Genomic DNA, 21,026 nt, shown 5'->3' on the forward strand with positions numbered 1-21,026 from the left:
CTGCACAGTAGACTGAAACAGAAAGCTTCTGAGGTAAACTACATGCTTAGTTTACACTCTGATAAGTTCCAAGTCAAGTAACTGCAGGCTTTCAAGCCAAGCTATCTGGATGTCATGAACTCTCAGTGAAATCATCTGTTGACTGCACAGCAAAAAGAGAAACGGGGTGAGAACAACATATAGTGCCAATAAAGCAGTATTTTATTCCCTCAGTTTGCATACTACCTGTGCTGCTCCTTTCATTCCGTGAGCAAAAGAAAAATACCCAAACTAGTAAAGCTGACAAAGTTTGTATTTTCTTGGTTCAGCACACAAAATCTGTCCATATTTTAATGCTTTGCTGTATTATTAATGGGTGCCATTCCCCTCCCACCAGAAGTTCTACAGTAGCTCAAAATGTTAAAGATTCTGAGCATGTTCAGCCAGCATTCAGTAGACCAGGGGCTAAAAGACAACTTCTATGAAGCAGGAGCAGAAACCCTTTAATGTGAATGCCTTACTTCTGATTAACCTTTCACTGACTGCTACGAACAATATGAACACACTACCCAGCCAAGCAGACTTCTGGTTATTACCCCCCCCCCAAAAAAAGAGTCAAAAATTCTGAGACTTACTGTTCCCCTGACAAATTACATTATAGGAAGCCACTCTCCGGAGGCTTGGAAAAAAGAAGATTGGTTAAGATTATCTGTTGTTATTTCATATTGGAAGAAAAGCACAACAGAGTGTTGTAGCATCTCCCAAATATGTCACTCAGATCCAACAGGGTTTTCTTATTTCCCAAGCACTAAGAGATGGAAGGGGTTTTGAGGTAAGAAAACAAGATAAATAAGTGAAGGATATTGCACATCTGTTTAGATTAAACCTCTTCCTTTCCCTAAACAGATGTGGAATATCCCTCATTTATTTGATTTATATCCTGCTCTTTCTCATAGGCTCAGAGCAACTTATATCAGCTTATTACTAAATGCTAGTCATCCTACCTCCAAGGGCCTAAAAGAGTTCTCAGTGTCTTTTTAAAAAATCATTTGAAAAAAGAACACACACACATTGTCTTTTGAGATGTACAAAGATGAATGCAGGAAACACATGTAGCATGCCACTAGATTTTCCAGGGAGCTCCAATTGGCTATGGCTACCTGTCAGTTATACACTTGATGGCAAATCTAGGCTGGCTGAATCATGAAAAATGTACTGTTGCAATGTGGGTTTTTTGGTGTGGACAAGACACCATTAGAAATGCACTGACTGAGACCACTAATCAAATTTTCAATCATGAGTCTAAGCCAAAATGAAACCCACACTGAAGTCAATCACATTAAGCTACTGCACCACCAAATCCCTTGGTTCTACTCAGTTATGATAATCAACAACAACAAATCACCTTTAGTAAAGAACAGTTATGAGTGGTGTTGCTTGTTGGCTGGCGCCCAACATTTTTACAAGCCTATGCTGTTTTAATAGCCAACAGCATACGTGCAGGAAGGCAGACAACTGGAATGCATTAAAAGCACTAATGCCTTCATCAAAGCAGCAGCAAAAGCCAAGTAAATCACTCAGAGTATCAATTGTTGGTTCACATTAAAAAATATGCAATGCTTTAGCTGGGTCATTTGAGCTGCATGATGTATTAAAGCTTCAAGTGGAAATAATCAAGTTCTCACTATCTCCTTTTAGAAACACATGATTAACTGCTAGCTTTTGGGAAAAGAAGCTTTTATGCAGCAAAACAGAAACATTTTTTATATTATATCATAAGTACAGGTGGGAGATACTAGTGTTGGGTAGTAACTAAGAGTTTAGACACTACACCAAGGTTGAATATTGCCTCTGGGTTCTTAGGACTGTAAGATAGTTATAGAAAAGATTACAGAACAGGATCAGCTGTATAGGCAATCATCACTTTGGGTGGGGGATTTTCAGTGCAAAAACATCAACCTCTCAGCCCTGGGATTGGGACAGCTGGGGCTAATTTTTAAAGATAAAAGGGCCATTTGCTGTCCATTTCTGGGTTAAGCCAGTCTATTAAAGGTGGGTTTAATGAAACATGCACTTTGGCTCTTAGATGCCTGTTGAAATAGCCACATCAAGACAGGCATCTCACTGGAGCATGCTCCAAAGTATTAGTGCCACAGATGAAAAAGCCCAATCTCTAGCACCCACCTACCTCAAATGTGTAAAGGAAACAGAGCAGAACCTCTGCTGTTAATCAAAGCATGTGGGCAAGTTCATTTGAGATAAAGTGGCCCCTCAAATTCATAGTCTCAGGATTCTCTCTTTTCGCAACTGAGAAATTGACTTTAATTTAGCAAGGGGAAACACAGCATTTACCACTTAGTACACTTGTCACTGGATGGTACATAAGATATGCATAATATCAGAGCTGTATACAATTTCTATTGAGCACTAATGTGGTACATAGTTCCAATTAAGTAGCTACAGCTTTTTGCACAGGTAAATCTGTATGTGTAAGTGAGGGTCAGAAGAAAATGTAATGATGGAACCCCTCCTCTCTGGGCTACAACCAATATAAACATTATCAATATTTTAACACATTCTACAGGATTTAGGTTTTTTATATACCGCATTAAGCTCATCAGAAATCAAATAAATGGCAAACACAATGTTTGCTTTAAAAAAAAACTTTCTAGCTGGGAATGCAAAATCCCCGACACAACATAACTATAGCTCAGCTGGCTACACAGTTGTTTAATATCTCTTTGAAAGGATTTTGTAATACACAACACTCTTGTTGTTGTTGTTGTTGAATTAAAAAGGAGAGAGGAATGAAATCCTTGAAGTCAAATTTAATAAGCCAGGAAACCTGATCCAAATACTACACAATAAATTAGTTAGAAGCCAGTAGGAAAAAAGCCAGCATCCCCATCTCCCTCAATAATACATTTTAGTTTACCAATGCAATGATAGCAACATCAACCACAATTATGTTAAATATTTATTGCTAAATCCATTAATATTTTCCCTAGATACTGGAGCATTAAGATACAATCTTTGGAGGAAAATTAGGCACCAAAATGTAGCTTAGAGCTCCCTCTTTCTTACCTTGGAAGAATTTCATATTTGCCTTATTGATAGCCCAAAAGTCTTTTTAAGAATGTGGGTTTTTTTAATGACTTTGCATGTGCAATAAACTACTTTAATGAGCAATATTAAATCATTGCTGGATTATTGAACAATTAATTGCAATCAGTAACGGAAATTCATTTTGTATAGCAACACACAGAGGTACTCACAGTGCCATTTCAAACTGTTCAAGCCACTTTTTCTTCAAATCTTTTGTTTTGCAATAGAGTTCCAGCCCATTTTGTCCTTGTATGTGGATGAGGTAGAAGCCATAAGACCACTGTTTAAATTAAAAGGCAATTCAAAAAGTTATCTATTTAGAATTTATGCAGAACCTCTGGAGACCATATTTTGTCAATCTCCAGTTGACCAATAACCACCAACACACACATTTAGCATTTATGTAGCAATTTAGAACGTTCAAAGAGTTTCCCATACATTTGAGAGCCATTCTGTACACAATGTGGAAGGAGGCATAGGACTAAGGTCAGTGCCAATTTAAATTTCTGGTGTGCAAAGTTCATGTTTCTGACTGCCTCCCTACATGAAAAAGTTCCCTAGATTGTATATCATAAACTAGCTCATTAGGAAGCTAAAACATCTCTCTCTGATGTGCTAGTTTTCTACATGAAAAGTTTATTTTACATGGGGAAGCATTAAAAAATATTGTTTTCCATTGACAGTCTGAACTACTACAAGCCTGAATCATATTCCCTGAGATGATCACTGCATAATACATAGAATGGCTAAGTATTACTTGGTGTAGAATCCAGAGGAAAGAGTTGTGGTAAGCAAAGACAAGACAAAGTTGAATCAGGAATATTAACAGTTTAATGAGACAGATATTATTTACTGCCTTCAGTGCTCTTAGGGCTGGTTGTATGTTAGTTCTGCTTCTACTCCAGGACTGGAATAAAAGTAACTAAAGCACAATTCAAAAGCTGTCCTGGATCAATGAATGGATTAACCAAAACACACCACACTTCCTACTGTCATCATCCCCATAACACAAATATGAGTCAAGATTTAAATTGAGAACTTCCCAGTTCACAACACTCACACTACAACATACAAATCTCAAAAAACATGCATGCCACCAGACAGCTTACAAACAAAGGTATGCTTGCTCCCTTGCTTATGTACAAACTCAGCATCTTTCAGCCACAAGCATCAGTCTTCTCAGGACCCAAGAGAAGCAAATGAGGGCTGCTACCAGGGAGGAAAACAAAAAGTAACACTCCTATTGATTTTCCAGGCTACTTATGTCCCTATAGAAAAATAGGACCTTCGAACCACATATCAAAACCAATGTGTGGAGTCATTTTAACAGGAACAATGAGCAAGCAGAAAAGGGTCAGATGAAAAGCAGAAAAGGTCCTAAGCTGACTAATGTGCCAGAGGTGCCTCACCTCCAGTTGAAAGGGGAATTGGTTACAGGTGGACCCCGTTATTCATGGGAGTTCCATTGCTACCAATTTCCACGGATAATGCAATAGTGGATAATGAGTCACTGAGTGAATGGGAATTGGGGGTTTAGGTTCCTGGAGAACAAAAAAGTCAGAAGAGCAAAAAATGGTGGAAATAACTGAAATTCATTTAGTCTCCAACTATCCAGCAATGCCCCCCCGCAAGACTGCCAATTCAATATTTCACCAAAAAAACCATGGGGGGATTTATTTATTTATTAACTGAAGAGCCACAGAATGGCTCCCTTAAACAAAATGGTGGCTGGAAATGACTTTGGAACCACAGATATGTAGATCTTAACCCTTTCTGTACCCACAGATATTGAGGTCGGGTGCATTTTTGGGGAGTGAGGATACACAGAACTGCAAATAAAGAGGTTCATTTGTATCTACAAAAATGAAGTAGAACAAAATTGTACATGCCTATTCACTGTCTTGAAATGTTCCATTCATATAAATGATCTCTCTGGTAAATGACAGTCAATTACAGGAGAACCCCAGTGTTCGCGGGGATTCCATGGATACAAAAACCGTGAATAGCGGATCATTGGATCTATGGAAATCCAAGACTTGTCAGGAAAATTCCAAAAAGTGGTTAAATGGCCCTATAAAACACGAGAGGAAGTGGCCTACCATTTCTCAGTGAGTCCCCAGCAGTCCAGCAATGCCCCCCCCCAAACAATAAATTGATCAAAAATCAGTCGAAAATTGTGGGTTGTTTTTTAATGAGCCATAAAATGTCTCCCAATCTCTGCTGAACTCAAAATGGCGATCATAAATTACCCCCAAGGTCATTTCCGGCCACCCCCAACCCATGGACACATGGGTTTAATCCTTTTTTGCCTCCCTCCCCTGTATATACCAAGGTTGGATGTCCATCACCCAACTATAGATATGCAAAACCACAAATGCTGGACCCACAATTAAGGAGGCCTTCCTGTATATAGTTTTCTATTCCAAATATCCTAACTGGTTCATCTCATTTTCCCGCTTTGAAATTAAAAAAAGCTCATGTATAAATAAATGTGAAGCTGCATGCTTACAAAACATCTTAGATGCTACAGAAATCTGTGAATATCAGTGTGGCACATCTTATGAATAAAGTAACATTCTACACTTACCTTTTTGTTCTCTTTATCTGTAGTAGGGTTATTGGTTATTTTATATTCCTGAAGATCAATGATATCCTTCATTTCATAATTATCACCTCGCCGTTTGCATACAATTACAGCTAAGTCAAATAAAAATATATGCCTGTGGGAAAACATACCAATTTTTAAGAACTCAGATTTTTCAAGGAAAGTTTTGGAAATCTTTGTGGAGCACTGCTGACTGAAATTTCAAACAAAATAATTTAAAGAGTCAAACACTAAACTTGAAGTTTTACCTCAACATTTGGAATTTGGATTGTGAATTGCAATTTGAGTACCTCATATTTATTTACAATCTCTCAATTAATTTCTGATAGGTGCCAAATATCAAATCAGAAGCCACTGATTATCAAATATTGACAGAGTTCGAACAAGAATTTTCATATCTCAAATACCATTGTACATCAACTGTCAAATGCTAAACAACATTGTACATCAAGAATATTTCACATCTTAGGAAGCAAATACCAAAAGGGTGAAGTGAAACGGGATCCTTTTCACAAACAATCACACACACACACACACACACACACACACACACACACACACTTTCAGCTATCTTTTGAGGGAGGAAAAGAATTACAACAGCTTCTTTCAAAGGAGGCAATCTGTAGCAAGTGGTCTCTTTAAGAGAGAATGGCAGATTGCAATTTTGCAAATAAGAAAGTTTTTAAAAAATCCTAGGGAGGATTGCTCTTTTGGAGAAAACCTGACTCACTCCAAAATAGCACCTTTTGCTGAGAAAAATGAACCCAATTAAATTAAAGCATAATCCGAACGCATTTCCACTCCTTCCTGCCTTTTCTGGAAATACATCTGCCTCCACTATGTCCTGCTTACATATCTGTAAATAAAGCAAATACTATAAAGACACCATAAGTTTCCAGTGTTCTTTCATTCAAAGGAAACTGACCCCTGCAGCATCATAGCTGGAATTTCACCACCTTGGAGAAATGAGTCTGTACCATTATATCTGAGTGATGTGTCAGAGCTGAAATATATTGCTTAATATGTAATTTTTGTAATGCTACATTTAAAAAAAAAACCTAAATGTATGATGCATGCACAATGAATAGCAAGATTTCCAAAGTTATAACCACCAATAGTTACTTTACCATACTTTGTAAGAATTTCTTCAATACCAGGACATATGGTGTACCATAAAGTACATCAAAGATGAAACTTGGGACTCTTCTCACCTATCTTGCCTTGCCCTTTTGTCCAGGGTTGTAATTCTTATTTCACCATCACCCTGTGGTCTTCCATACAGTAAAAGTGACTGGTTCTAGAAACATAGGAATTTCATTACATTACTGAACAATTTAATTGGCAGTTGTCAGTTTCCTGAGGAAGCTAAAAGTACAAATCACAGCATATCCCCCCCTTTAAGCCCGCCTTCACAAAGAAATTATGTCTATACAAGCCCACCAGAATTTGCTCACTTCCCTGTTCAGTTCCTTATATGTTCATGCTGCCTTCTCCTCTTGATAAATACTGGTTTCCCTACCTCTGGCCAGGGAAAGCTAGCAAAGGTACCCAAGCTTTCCCCCATCTTGAAGAGGCAAGACTGACAGGTTGTTTCACACATGGACTCAGAGCACACTTGTATTTAACCTCAACGATCTGTGAGACCCACTTTCTGCAAAACTGCGGGGAGAGCAGGCTAAGCCCGCTCTCCCCGCAGATGACCGAGCAGGGAGCCCTGGGCGGCTGGACTGGCCGCCCACACGGTTGCCAGCTCCGTGACAGAGCTGGCGGGAGCTGGGAGGAGTGGGGGCCGTGCGGCCCCCGGAAACCCTAGTATGTCCTGCATGAGCGCGCAGGGCATACTGAGGAGACCCCCAAAGCCGGAAGGCAGCTTTTTGCCTCCCGGTTAGGGGTCTACTCATGAGTAGCTGTGGTGCGGAGCCGCGCCGCGGCTACTCATGAGCAGATAGCCCGGGTTTGCGGAGCACTTGTTAGGCAAAGTGGTTTGCTTTTTGCCTTCTGGCCAAACAAAATGCTACATGTAACATACATTTTTGCCTCTAAAGCTATCACAAAGACACTTTTACAGCTATTTAATAATATAAACACACAGCTATCTAGGTGTCAAGTTCAGTCACAATTAGAACAGAAGGCCTCCTAGCCTGCATGCTGAGCTGATTCCCCTTGTGAAAGGCTGCTCAATACTACAGAGTGGTGGAAGTTAGGGGTGTGTGCGGACCAAGGGCTCACAGTCCAGTCCAAGTTTGGACCAAACCGCGGGTCCACAGACTGGTTTGGGCCAACCACAAACCGGTTCGGCAGTTCAAGGGCAGCACTGGGGGGCAGGATGAGAAGCATCTTTAAAAGTAAGCAAGCAGGTCTTTACCAGCATTAACGCTGCTCCAGGCAACTTCCTGGTGCAGCAGCACTGCCCCCAGCAGCTCATGCATGGCAACATAGCTCTAGTACTCACCTGGTCTCCACACATGCCCAGCACTAAAGCCAGGCCTAAAACCAATAGACTTGCTCAAACTTCTGCTTTTCAGAATAAAAAAGGTGCAGGATGCCAGGAAAATAATCAAGCAAAACTAGAACATTGCAGGACAAACACATACCAAATTCTCTATTGATGACTGAAATTGTCGAATTTCACGAAGAGTTTCATTATCTCTCTTCACTTCATTTACATACTGTGCCAAATCCTAAAAGAAAGATGACAGAAGGGAATCTGGAGTGAGACAACTATGAGCTAAATTTTAACACTTGGCTAGAAGTGTAACCAAGGGCTATTCCGTGTTAAGAGTAGAAGCAACTACATATTGAAAGCATTAGTGTGTATAACATGGGAGGTGCATGGCTTTTCACCACATGTACCCTAGAGAAACAGGTGTCAGACCAATTGTGGCTCCTTGGCTCATATTTCTATGACTGGGAGGAAAAGATGAGCAACCTGCTCACCAATTGTGAGGCAGAAGTGGGAACATTTTAAAACTTTAACATGGACCCAATTCCAGCAGAGTGTGGTGTATGAATTATCACACATTCTGTTCAATGCATGTACAATCTAAGTACAGTGTATGTACACTCATTAATTCACATATGTTCAATGCACATAACTTTAGTACACTTCCCATCTGTAGCCTGCATTTTAGGGGGGGGGGTGTACTCTGGTTCATTTCCAAAATCATGTATGGTCATTCACACAAAAGCATCTACATGTTTACAGATGTAATGTCTAAATAGGACTTCACTGTCTTCGGGCCAACCTTCCCCTACCCCAATAACATTGAAAGGGATGCTACAAATATCCATTATTTTCTAGTCCCAATCAGAAAATGATATTTATTACTGTTACAGATAAGAGTCCAAAACAGGCAACATATCTGAGAACATTATTTGCAAAACAAAGTGGGGACATGATGCGAGAACTAAGCAACAATTAAAACCATTGTCCACGTCATGCACAACAATTACTTAGATCTGCATCGTAGTGCTACCTGTGCTTTTAGAACAGGAAACATTATTATTATTATTAATTATTTAGCATTTATATCCCGCTCTTCCTCCAAGGAGCCCACATACTACATACGTAAGTTTCTCCTCACAACAACCCTGTGAAGTAGGTTAGGCTGAGAGAGAAGTGACTGGCCCAGAGTCACCCAGCTAGTATCATGGGTGAATGGGGATTTGAACTCAGGTCTCCCCAGGCATACATGTGCAACAGTTATTTGGGTCTCAATTGTGAATATTCCATATTTGCTTTATATTGCATATTTGCTTTCGTAGATAACTGTCCCAGACATGTAATGCCAATGTACAGGAAGACATAAACAAGAAGACAGGTTTTGCTCACCTTTAATTCTGAAAAGTTTCAAACAAGGGAGCTTTATTCAAACATTCCATCAGATACACTTACCTTCATTGCATCAAGTGCCAGTTTTAGATTTGCCTTCTCGGTTGGGTCACTAGTATGTTTTACCAGTTCCTGTATTGCAGAATACAAAGGTATTTCTTATTTGCCACTGAAGATAGCTTACACTTTTTGCACTCAAATGAAGAATTACTGAGTTCCAGTGATAAAAAAGGACCATTTTGCCTTAGGTAGAAAACGAGGTGATCCAATTATCTGCAAAAACTATGATAATAGATATGTACTATCTCCTGTGGTTATTTTCAAGACATGGATTACATGTCTACTTGAGTTTACATCAGAAATGCTTTCTACCCTAAGAAAAGTTGTGTTGTCGAGTCAGTGTCGACTCCTGGCAACCACAGAGCCATGTGGTTTTCTTGGGTAGAATACAAGAGGGGTTTACTGTTGCCATCTCCCACGCAGTATGAGATGATGCCTTTCGGCATCTTCCTGTATCACTGCAGCCCGATATAGATGTTTCCCATAGTCTGGGAAACATACCAGTGGGGATTCGAACCAGCAACCTCTTGCTCCCTAGGCAAGTTACTTCCCTGCTGCACCATTAGGTGCATTACCCCCACCAAAACTGAGGATCTCAAAAACAGCCCTGGTACTCAGTTTTTAAACTCAAACATTTCAGGCTTCACGTTCAAAGTTTCCATTTCCACATTTTCAAGTGGCAAAGTTCCATACAATCTGAGAATAATTTTTACTTCAAAACATAGGTTAACTCTAAATCACAACTCTGGCTTCAACCTGGGATACCAGAGAAAGGTTTGGATCCAGAGCACTCGCAGACTACTTACCTGTTCCTTCTGGGGAAGTGTGACCCCATCCAGAACTGGCAGATCAAAACTGTCTCCCGAGTTCCAACCCTGCACAATAAGTACTGTACCACAGTCTTATTTGGATTCAATTTGTTATCCCTCATCCAGTCCATCACAGTCTCCAGGCAGGCATTTAGGGAGATTATGCCTTCACCTGTTGATGCTGACATGGAGAAATAGATTTGGGTGTTATCAGTATGCTGATAACACCCTGCACCTAATCTCCTGATGTCCTCTCCCAGCAGTTTCATCTAGATGATAAACAACTGACTAGTTAACTTTTGCAACTGACTACTTGAAAGAACATAAAGGATATTCTATTTCTTTGCAGAGGACCAATGCTGTTTTGGAGATTACTATGTCTGCTTGTCTCCTCTCCAATGTGTATATTTGTAAATAAAAACATACTGAAATTAAGCATTCAGTATCTAGTACTCACAAGAAAACAGATTCAATAAAAGCTATCCCTGAAAATTCTCACTGCTACTTTAGCAAAAGTGCACTTTAAATAAAGTAGGCATTTTAATATAAAAGTTGTACTAACAGATTTATTATTTCCCCCACAGAATTTTCTGGAAATCACAATATTGGCAATGGCAACAGTAGTTCATCCACAACCATTTCAAGGAATTTGATATACAGAATAAAATGGAGCAATGCAAAGGCAAGATACAGCTTCATGCACAGGTAGAAGCTCTTTTTTTTTTTTTAAGAAAAAAATCATTTTATAAACATCAGCAATGCTGACAGTCTAACAGAGTAATATATTTCTTTGCAACTGAACTAATGAGTCTCCCAGCACAGCTATCAAATGATATGTATAAGAATCTCCTGCCTCATTATAGGACTAACTGCACAAGCCGTGAGCTCTGTGCCTTATAAAGGGAAACATTCAAAATAAATATAGCTTTATTATAATCCAGCATGGTGATGAGATAGCCTAAAAGTGGTACTTTCTTGTCCAGCTTAGTCTACATCGCTTAGTCTCCATATGGAAGAGGAACACATTAAAAGCATCATATTGGCTTAGCTTGGTATCCATATAAACGGGTCAGATAAGTTCTATTCAAGTGTTGTGAAATAAAGTTGAATTATTGTTCAACGGGCTTGGGTTGTTCAAGGGCATTTCCAGATGAGGGTGTTTTCCTGTGGCAGGCAGCACACTTTCTTTTTGTGCTAGCAATTTAGATCATCATCCCCTCAGAGGCCATCTAAATGTTGTCCTCATCATGAGGATCAAGATCTCCAGGGCAAATTTTCAGTACAATTGTCTTCTGCATCAGGGCCATCTGATGTGGTACATGACAGCTCTGACTAATTTAGCTGAACAATAAATGTGGTCTCTTGGTTCAAGGATTCTAATATCCATGGAAAGTGCAATGTCCAGGTGAGCTTAGAGTACCATTATGCCTGGGACAGCTAGCTACAGGTGGGATGGTTTTTATTCTTTATTAGCTGAAGTGACTATTAGAAGTAATGGACAAGAAATACTTTTCAGACAGTCTTAGCTGTGGCTTTGCTCTGGAATAAGGGGACTTGAGGAAAAATCTATTCCTTTGTTCCTAGCCTGGCTCTGCCCTGCCCTCACTGTAAAGCTCTCTCTGTACTCATAATGGTGAAAATTAATATGAAGAGGATGTCAGGGTTAATGTAAGGAGGATGTGCTAAGCTGCTGATTAAATAACAATAAATAGTTAAATAACATAGGAAGTTAAATAACATAGGAAGCTGCCATATACTGAGTCAGACCATTGGTCCATCCAGCTCAGTATTGTCTTCACAGACTGGCAGCGGCTTTTCCAAGGTGGCAGGCAGGAATCTCTCTTAGCCCTATCTTGGAGAATCTACCCTAACCCTATCTTGGAGAAGCCAGGGAGAGAACTTGAAACCTTCTACTCTCCTCAGAGCAGCTCCATCCCCTGAGGGGAATATCTTACAGTACTCACACTTCTAGTCTCCCATTCATATGCAACCAAGGTGGACCCTGCTTAGCTAAGGGGATAAGTCATGCTTGCTACCACAAGACCAGCTCTCCTCTCTAGTAATGCCAGGGGTACTTGAATTTTGCAGATGTTTTGCCCTTGTTTAATTTAGGATTCTTTCTTCATAACAGAGACTGCGTATTCTGCTGGTATTCTGTACCTGAGACCATTTTATGTGACGCGGATTTTTGCTAGTTCCACACCCCACCCCCATATGGGCAGCTGTATTTTTAACTGTGGTTTGGATAATAACTGATGCAGTTTCTTGGGATACCGGCACATGTCACTGGTCAACTTAAGCACCATGAAAAGGTAAGCAGGCAGGGACATGAAACACAGAACAGTAACACAGTGGAAAGTCAAGCTGTCAGCATAGGACTTGCCTTCTATTGAACAATCACTTTTATTTTAAGTGTAAGCTTCTGAGGTGGAGGTTTCCTGCAGAGGGATGGAGTGTACATTGGGTCTGAATTTTCTAAACCCTTAAATGTCCCAGAAGAAGAGAAGTGTGGGTTTTGAAGCATAAACAACCAACCTACTACAAGCATTTGAACATTATATATGTTAGATTATTAAGAGGCATGAGCTCATTCAGAGTCCACTGTCTCTGAAGGAGGGAAATTCAGGAAAAGCAGTTTTAAATTGGAAGGGCATTCTCAATGACATCGGTGAGGAACTTGTGACATTCTGACACTAACACTATCCCCACTCTCACAGCAAAACAGTTATTACAGTTTTACTTGCTGGAGAAAGAACACACTACACCAACAGTCTGGGTGAGTGGTAAAGTACTAATTTAGAATAGAATAGAATAGAATAGAATAGAATAGAATAGAATAGAATAGAATAGAATAGAATAGAACTATACACTTTTTAAAATGAAGTACCTGAAGCAGTAGATGATATTTCAGAACTCGCTGCATGGGAACCACAAGAAGATCTCTCAGAGTAAACTTTCCATTATTAGCTCTTTTGGAACATTCCTAATTGAAAAGCAACAATAGGGCTTTGATTATATCAAAACAAAATAACCCATTAATTTTTTCAAAGAGTTAGATCAGTTGGCCCAAATGAAGATGGCCTGGAAACTTCAGTTGTTGCAGAATAGAGCAGCAAGGCTGCTCACTGAGATGTGTCACTTAGAACAGATGACCTATTACATCACAGCTGAACCAACTACACCGGTTGCCCATGAGCTTCCAGGCCGAGTTAAAACTGTTGGAGACAGTTAAAGACCTGAATGGCTTAGGAGCAGACTATCTGAAGGAGCACCTTCTTTGATATGCTCCTGCCTATTCTTTAAGGTCATCTTCAGACGCTCTCAACTGGGTGCCATCACCCACAATGGTGTGACAGGTGGCTACCATGGAGACAGCCTTCTCGGTAGTGGGCCTCCCACCCTCCCTAGTGAGATCCGCCCAGCAACTTTTCTGTACACATTCAAGTGTCAGAGTAAAGTCTTCCTGTTCTGACAAGTTTATAATTCATAATTTGCATTTTATGCTGGTTTTCTTCTGTCTCTTATTGGTTGTTTTAGAGTTGTTTTTTCTTGGATTCTTCTTTAGATTTGGCTTTAATTGTTATGGGTTTATTTTTGTCAACCATGGACCTTGGTCAGTTCAGTGGAATACAAATCAAAACAAACATTAAGAAATTAACGCCCACCTTAGTATGTGATAATTAACTATTCGACACACACTGGAACATATTTTCTATTGCAAGATGAGAAGGTAAGGAAAGTTACCGATATTAGTCATAATATACCTCCAGTTTTAACTTAACATCCTCTTTTGTCTTTGAGATGCTGTCTAAACAGGATATGGCTGTCTCTACCTGGCTGCAGTATTTCCCATAAATGACCAATCTGGATCAATACAAGAAAAAAAGAGAGCAAACAATGAGTCACTTGGTTTACTTTTAAAATATCTTTTTCAAGTTTCTTTTATCACACTCCTAATTTCACTTACACCATGACTTACACCTTGCCTGCTTACAGGGCTATTGTAAGATTGCCTGTACCCCAGCCCCGGGTGGCTTGCTGTTCCTATTTGCATTCCATTACTGCTGTGTCCAGCAGGTTTCCTTTGCTTACAATCACAGTATACAATTTGCCATTAGGGTCAAACTACACATTACATGCAATGTGTAGTTTGACCCTGACATACTTATTGGGGAGGATTGTTGAAAATCAGCCGCAGGGGGAACTGGTGTGCTATGGGACCACAGCTGGGATGGACAAAGACTTTAGAGGTAAGATGCCTCTAAATACCAGTTGCAGGGGAGTAACAGCAGGATAGAGGGCATGCCTTCAGGTCTTGCCTATGGGCTTCCCAAGGGCATCTGGTGGGCCACTGTGTGAAAAGGGATGCTGGACTAGATAGGCCTTGGGCCTCATCCAGCAGGGTTGTTCTTATGTTCTTAACCCTTTTCCTCCTCTGCAGTCGCAGTTCAGATCTCGGGTCCTTAAGCTGCCATTTCTCCAGGATGGCAGCTCCATCCTACAGAAAAACAAAAACTGCAGATACGCAATCCAGTTTAGTATCACAGTGGAGCAAGAGACTTAAAGCCATCTTCTGGCCCACCACAGTCCCAGTCCTTATTGCCCTCTCCCATGGCTGATCTTAAACAAACAAACACCAGAGCAAGGAGCAAACTACTCTTTTAACATAACATGTAGTTTGGCCCTTAGTAGCCCATGCAACCATTATTGGAGGTATTCATTGCAATCAAAATTATGTCAAATATCACCTTAGTCCACTGAAAATAACATGTTATGGTTTAAAGCCTACATTTTATTAGGCCAAAATACAGCGGCAAAACTGTTTTTAACAGTATGAGCATTGTTGAAATTATTTGTGTTAACAGATAAGACTTCAAAGGATGCAATGAATAATACTCAGCAGTGTAGGATTAAAGCCAAATTAATTATACTGAGTCTTCCCCCCCCCTTCCTTATAGCAGCAGTAGGCCCAGCATACCCATTTACTAGTCTGTCGAATTTACATTATGAGCATTTAAGTCAAGATAATAACACATGTCAGCTCAAAAAATATGACCAATAGCTGAAAACATCAGATAGGCTTACTTGGAAAGATTTTCATAAGCTACAGGAAAGAAAGCATAGCAATTACTAACTCCCTTATGCAACAGGTTATTTTTATTTTCTGAAATGTTCTGGATTTAAGCTTCTCATAGCCAGGATTTTCCTGCACCTTAGAACCCTAATTTCTTCCTCTTGTCACAACTGTGTGGAAGAAGTGGAATGTATGCATGGATGGTAGACAGCAGGCTCACTGCCACTAGCCTCCCTAGAAACTAGGTAAGATATGCAGCAACTGCAGATTACAGTATTGAAAGTAGATGCTTTGGCACAGAAAGCCAAGAACACCAGGGAGGGAAGTAGTGCTATTCTGCATCAATCCTGGTTATTTAAAGTCACGAGATAGGAATGACAAGACCAGTCAGATGATACAAATAAAATTCATGAAAGGTACACGGCCTATTTGTCTTTGTTTCTGTTATAGTATTGCACTTTGAGATAATATGGTCATTTGAGAGATGTAAAAATACAAACAAAACAAAATATCTTGGTGGGGCAGGAATGGAAGAGAAAAACAGCATATTCTACAAAACAACATGATACAAAATTCAATTCAGCTCTCAACACATTTACAGCACCTCAGAAACAATAAGCAAATGTTGCACACACTATTCTTATGACTAAACCACAATAAAAATCCAATACTGTTTCTCTAAAAGCATACTTTATAAAAGAGTCCTTCAAATAGAGAACAGCCCACATTCAAGTGAATGGTAATATGCATTTGAAGAGGGGGGAAAGAATCAGTTTCTTACCTTTCTTTGTAGCTAATAAAAATTTGATACAGATTCTGGTCAGTTTTGTTTAGAATGGACTCATAAATATCCTGTGTTAAATTTTTGTGGATTTTCACCAGATCCTAAAACAAACATACAATTCTTCATTGATCAATGCTGCCATGCAATGCCACCATTTTCAAGAGTCTCTCTCTCTCACTCACTCTCAATAAATCATTATTAGGACAACAGCACTGTCATCCTGAACAGAGAAAGAAGGGCTTATGATTGCATTACTCCTTTTGACTGTACTGTAAAGGTAGCGCAATAGTGCCCTATACATTTGTTCAATAAACTTAGACTACAAGTTCTAAAAAAGATAATACAACCATGTTTCCACTTTAATACAGTTGTTGAACGTGTCTCAGTTTCAATGGTAACAATCAAAATGTTTGATGTCAACCAAATATACTAGGCTTGATGTAGGTTCAACATATCTGGGATTAAAGGAAACAGCCGTGAAGATGCCTTTGCATACCTCTCCTCTTATGCATGAATTCCCCATAAATTCTCTCAAACCTGGTTCATTGTTGCATGTGGCCACTGTTCATCACGATTAAAATGAACGCAGGAAACATGTAAACTCATTTTAGATTTCTGATTAAATCCAGGCTCAAACAAAACTGAGGCGCTTCCCTAGATTCATGACGACAGATCCCAGCACAGAGGGATGCGAAGTATTTGCAGGAAGGGCGGCACAGTGGAAAGAGAGTATGCCGTTCCCTAGCTCAGTCAGGTCCCTTTGTTCTGGGTACCTTGCGAGAGAAAATTATGAACCATTTGCACAGCAGCACTTTGAGGAGATTCATTTTGCACATAAAGGTGCACAGTTTTAATAACTTCACACTGGCAAACTACAATCTGAATGTGTTCCTCAAGAAACAGGTGCTGCTGAGCCAAGCAGACTGAGTGGGACAGCAATAACCACCACCCCCAATGGTGTATGGATACTGCACAAACATTTCAAGCATCTACAGATGAAAGTTCTTAAGCTGTGCAGGGAAGGAAGACATCGTTGGAGATTTTATGAGGACCAGATACAATGTTTCAGATGTAAAACAGGTACACTGGGTATTGAATTACAGACATCTCCTTCTGATGCACTAAACAGATGATGATCAAAGAACTTACCCCGAGCTTTCCTTGCCCTAATTGTGCATTGCATCAAACATACATACCTACTTGAAGCTATACCTCCCCAACACACACACATATACCCAGCAACAGCTGGTCACAGTAACTCAGAAACACTGATTCCTCACTTGATGATCTGACAGATGACTAGGGATCCACACAGGATACTCAAACAAACCTCTCTCTTTTATGTGCACCCTGGCCCTGCAAATGTTTGTCTGGTATATTAAGAAACCAAGAGAGCCAAGTGTCATTATGAAGTATCTACCACAGTTTCCAGCCGATTAATAATTACATCTGTCCAGAAGAAATCCTGCTACTTAAAAAAAATTGTTTGGGGCCCGAGCAACAAATGGTTTTGAAAAGGAAAGTTTTCCATTTTACCAGTTGCATGAAAATATACAAAAGTACTATCCTATGCAGCCACCTAGGATGCTTCACAGTAGAAGCCAACCGTGACTGACTTTGTATTATCTTGGTATAACCATCTTTATGTTATTCTGCAACTCAAGTGCTATACAGCATGGCAGCTCTCTTGACGCTGAAGCTTTAATCCACACTAACATTGCAAATCAAAGAAGTTGCTTATCTACCACACCATTTTCTTCATTCAAATAAACGGATCTATGCATCATTTGTTTTTCACCAAGTCCTGAAAAAGTGCCTGTGACAACAGATGTAACATAAAACGACAACCTATAGTACATTTTTCAGTTACGCTTTGGGGTTCAGAACCCAAAAAGCAAAAAGTGTGTATCAGCAAACTGAACACTGACTTCATCTTGCCCCTTCCTACACACTCACACGAACATCTCCTCTGTTACTTTCTTCTTCACCTCTTTTTCAAGCTGGGGAAGTTAACAAAGCACCTGTAGCTAGATTACTTCAATGGGAGAAAGGTATGCTTTCTTCCATCACAGCTACCCCAGCAGTAGCAGCTTTGTGGGAAGCAAGGTGCACCCTTCTCCCTCCTCCTCTGGTGTCCTCCACGAAGCAACAGCATTGCCCATCACCCGCCCCTCTCCCCACTTGCAACACACCACAGGCAAGGGAAGCATCTTTCTTTCGGCCATTGACCAGCAATACATGCTACAGATACATCATGAATTTGCCTCAGTGAGAAGTGGCGGCAGCAGACAACCAAGCAGGAAGGACGAAGACAGACAACTGAGCCAGTGCTCACTCTGCTCATATGCCCATCTGCCTATTCATGTGGGAAGCCAGAAAGAAGTCACTGTATGTTCTTTTCATATTATGACTTTTGTCTTCATTTTAATTGTACACCCAAACTTTGCTTAGTTGAATGGTATGTGACAAAGAGATGCCCACTGCCTTTTAATTAACTACTTACAGGAATGTTGATGAATACTGTCTCAATGTCTGATGGTGTTAGAAACCTTTTCAGTGGCACCATAAAAAACTGAAAGAGAAAAATAAAACCCTAGTTGTATTAATATATTTTGTTACCCAATAAACAAGACATTTCTGAAGGTGTCCTTTTAATTTAGGGAGGGCGAGGGGCTGCAGCCATTCCCCTCCCTGTCACCTCACCTTCATGTTTCAAACATCTATGCTTCAGAAGCATGGCACCTATATTCCTGCAATTCACTGACTCTTTATACTTAGTGATGACTTATAGTTGCAGTGTTTCCCAACATTCTTGATAGCAGAGACATTGGTTTTTTCTGAATTACGTTTGGAGGCACACTTCAATCTGACCGAAAAAGAGGGGTTACTGCTAAAGCATGTAGGAGTACAAATTACACACTTTTAGTGAAGCCTATCCCATGTATTTCTGCTTAGGTCATTGAGCTAGTTGTGCTTTCTCACTGGAGAGATCTAAGAACAGAGCAGCAACATGCACTGGGCAGGCAGCCTGGTCTGAGGGTGTGTAATCTAATACACATCCACAACAAGAACAAGTGGATGGACTGACTAAATGCAAAGAGAGAAAAGAATTACTGACCACCAATGTAAACTGACTGGAAGAAGGCAAGGCCAGTAAAGGAGAACCTCATTAATCGCGGATCTGGCATCCACAATTTCTCATATCCATGGTCGGGTAATTGCCACCCAACCTTGGTATACGCTGAAAAAATTGGCATTTAAAGAGTTAAGACTCACATTTCCATGGGTTGGGCATGGGCAGAAATGTGTTGTGAGCCACCCAGAGAAGATTAAAACATCCAATAAAAATACTTAACACATCAAAATCACAAACACACCAAAAACAAAAAAACCCAATACAAAACAATTTTTTAAAAAATTTAAAATCAATTTTAAATATCAATTTGTAGGCCAACAGTTTAGCACAGGGGGAGGGGGGACTGATAGTTCTGTGCTGATAGGAACATAGGAAGCTGCCATATACTGAGTCAGACCATAGGTCCATCTTGCCCAGTATTGTCTACACAGACTGGCAGCAGCTTCTCCAAGGTTGCAGGAAGGAATCTCTCTCAGCCCTATCTTGGAGAAGCCAGGGAAGGAACTTGAAGCCTTCTGCTCTTCCCAGAGCAGCTCCATCACCTGAGGGGAAGATCTTACAGTGCTCACACTTCTAGTCTCCCATTCATATGCAACCAGGGCAGACCCTGCTTAGCTAAGGGGACAAGTTATGATTGCTACTACAAGATCAGCTCTCCTACTATGATTACTACTACAAGATCAGTGCAGTGCTAGATAATATTGCTATAGTTATTATTAGGTCAAACAAAGAAAATAATTGCTCTTGGAATACACAGCTCTTTTGTAATTTAATCTTGGCTGTATCCAAGAGTGCACTTTTGAACCTTACTGAGCACCCTCTCTCTGCCCCCACCCACGTCAGCAAACTGGAATAGTGCCCATTTCAGTACATCAAGTCATGTTACCTTTTCTATAGACTCTAACGTTTCTGTGTATTTCTCTTCAGTCTGTTTTATTTCAGAAAGGCAGCAACTTCTTATATCATTTTCAGGATATTTCTGCCAAGACAACAAGATGCTATTTATAGGCACAGCATATGCTGATGTGGAATACTTTCCTATGAAACACAATGCTTTGGAAACTCTTACAGCTTCAAAAAACTGATAAGATTCCCGCCCAATTTTTATTATTTTAGAAGCAGGGGGCAGTCTGGTTACATACTGGCTATAGAGGAAGGAGATGCTTTTGCCACAGTAGCTGAAGCTGGACAAAATGGGCAGCTTATACAGATTTGTTTCTTACCATTTACTCTCTTCATGAGACTCCCTACCCCAGGGTGGATTTGATTTAAATCAAACTGATTTAAATCACAATTTAAATCACGATTTAAATCACTAGCAGGGTGGATAAAAATCAAAAAAATCCGATTTAAATTAAAAAAATCCGATTTAAATCAAAAAAATCCAATTTTTTTGATTTAAATCGGATTTTTTTGATTTAAATCGGATTTTTTTGATTTTTATCCACCCTGCTAGTGATTTAAATCGTGATTTAAATCAGTTTGATTTAAATCAAATCCACCCTGCCCTACCCCATGGTTACTATGGGAGGTAGGTAAAGAAATTGAAAGGGGCATTGTGGGGGGAATACTACATATCCTCTCATGCGTGAAACTTGATGGGCTAATACCTAGCATATAATTGCAGGCAGGAAGTTCAAGT

At 40.0% G+C, this 21,026-nt stretch overlaps 1 protein-coding gene across 3 annotated transcripts in view; it reads right to left on the bottom strand.

Moving 5' to 3' along the window:
* VAV3 (vav guanine nucleotide exchange factor 3) overlaps positions 1–21,026 on the bottom strand; it is a 252,339-nt gene that overhangs the window by 132,497 nt on the left and 98,816 nt on the right. For all 3 annotated transcript variants that reach the window (XM_053247816.1, XM_053247819.1, XM_053247817.1), the window contains 10 exons: positions 20,271–20,363; positions 18,752–18,820; positions 16,246–16,349; positions 14,155–14,254; positions 13,278–13,373; positions 9,585–9,653; positions 8,284–8,370; positions 6,901–6,986; positions 5,672–5,804; positions 3,255–3,364 (listed from right to left, as the gene is read on the bottom strand). In XM_053247816.1, coding sequence (XP_053103791.1) covers positions 3,255–3,364; positions 5,672–5,804; positions 6,901–6,986; positions 8,284–8,370; positions 9,585–9,653; positions 13,278–13,373; positions 14,155–14,254; positions 16,246–16,349; positions 18,752–18,820; positions 20,271–20,363 — 947 coding nt within the window. The remainder of the gene's footprint in view (positions 1–3,254; positions 3,365–5,671; positions 5,805–6,900; positions 6,987–8,283; positions 8,371–9,584; positions 9,654–13,277; positions 13,374–14,154; positions 14,255–16,245; positions 16,350–18,751; positions 18,821–20,270; positions 20,364–21,026) is intronic.

This window comes from Hemicordylus capensis, chromosome 4 (assembly GCF_027244095.1).
Source record: "Hemicordylus capensis ecotype Gifberg chromosome 4, rHemCap1.1.pri, whole genome shotgun sequence".
NCBI lineage: Eukaryota > Metazoa > Chordata > Lepidosauria > Squamata > Cordylidae > Hemicordylus > Hemicordylus capensis.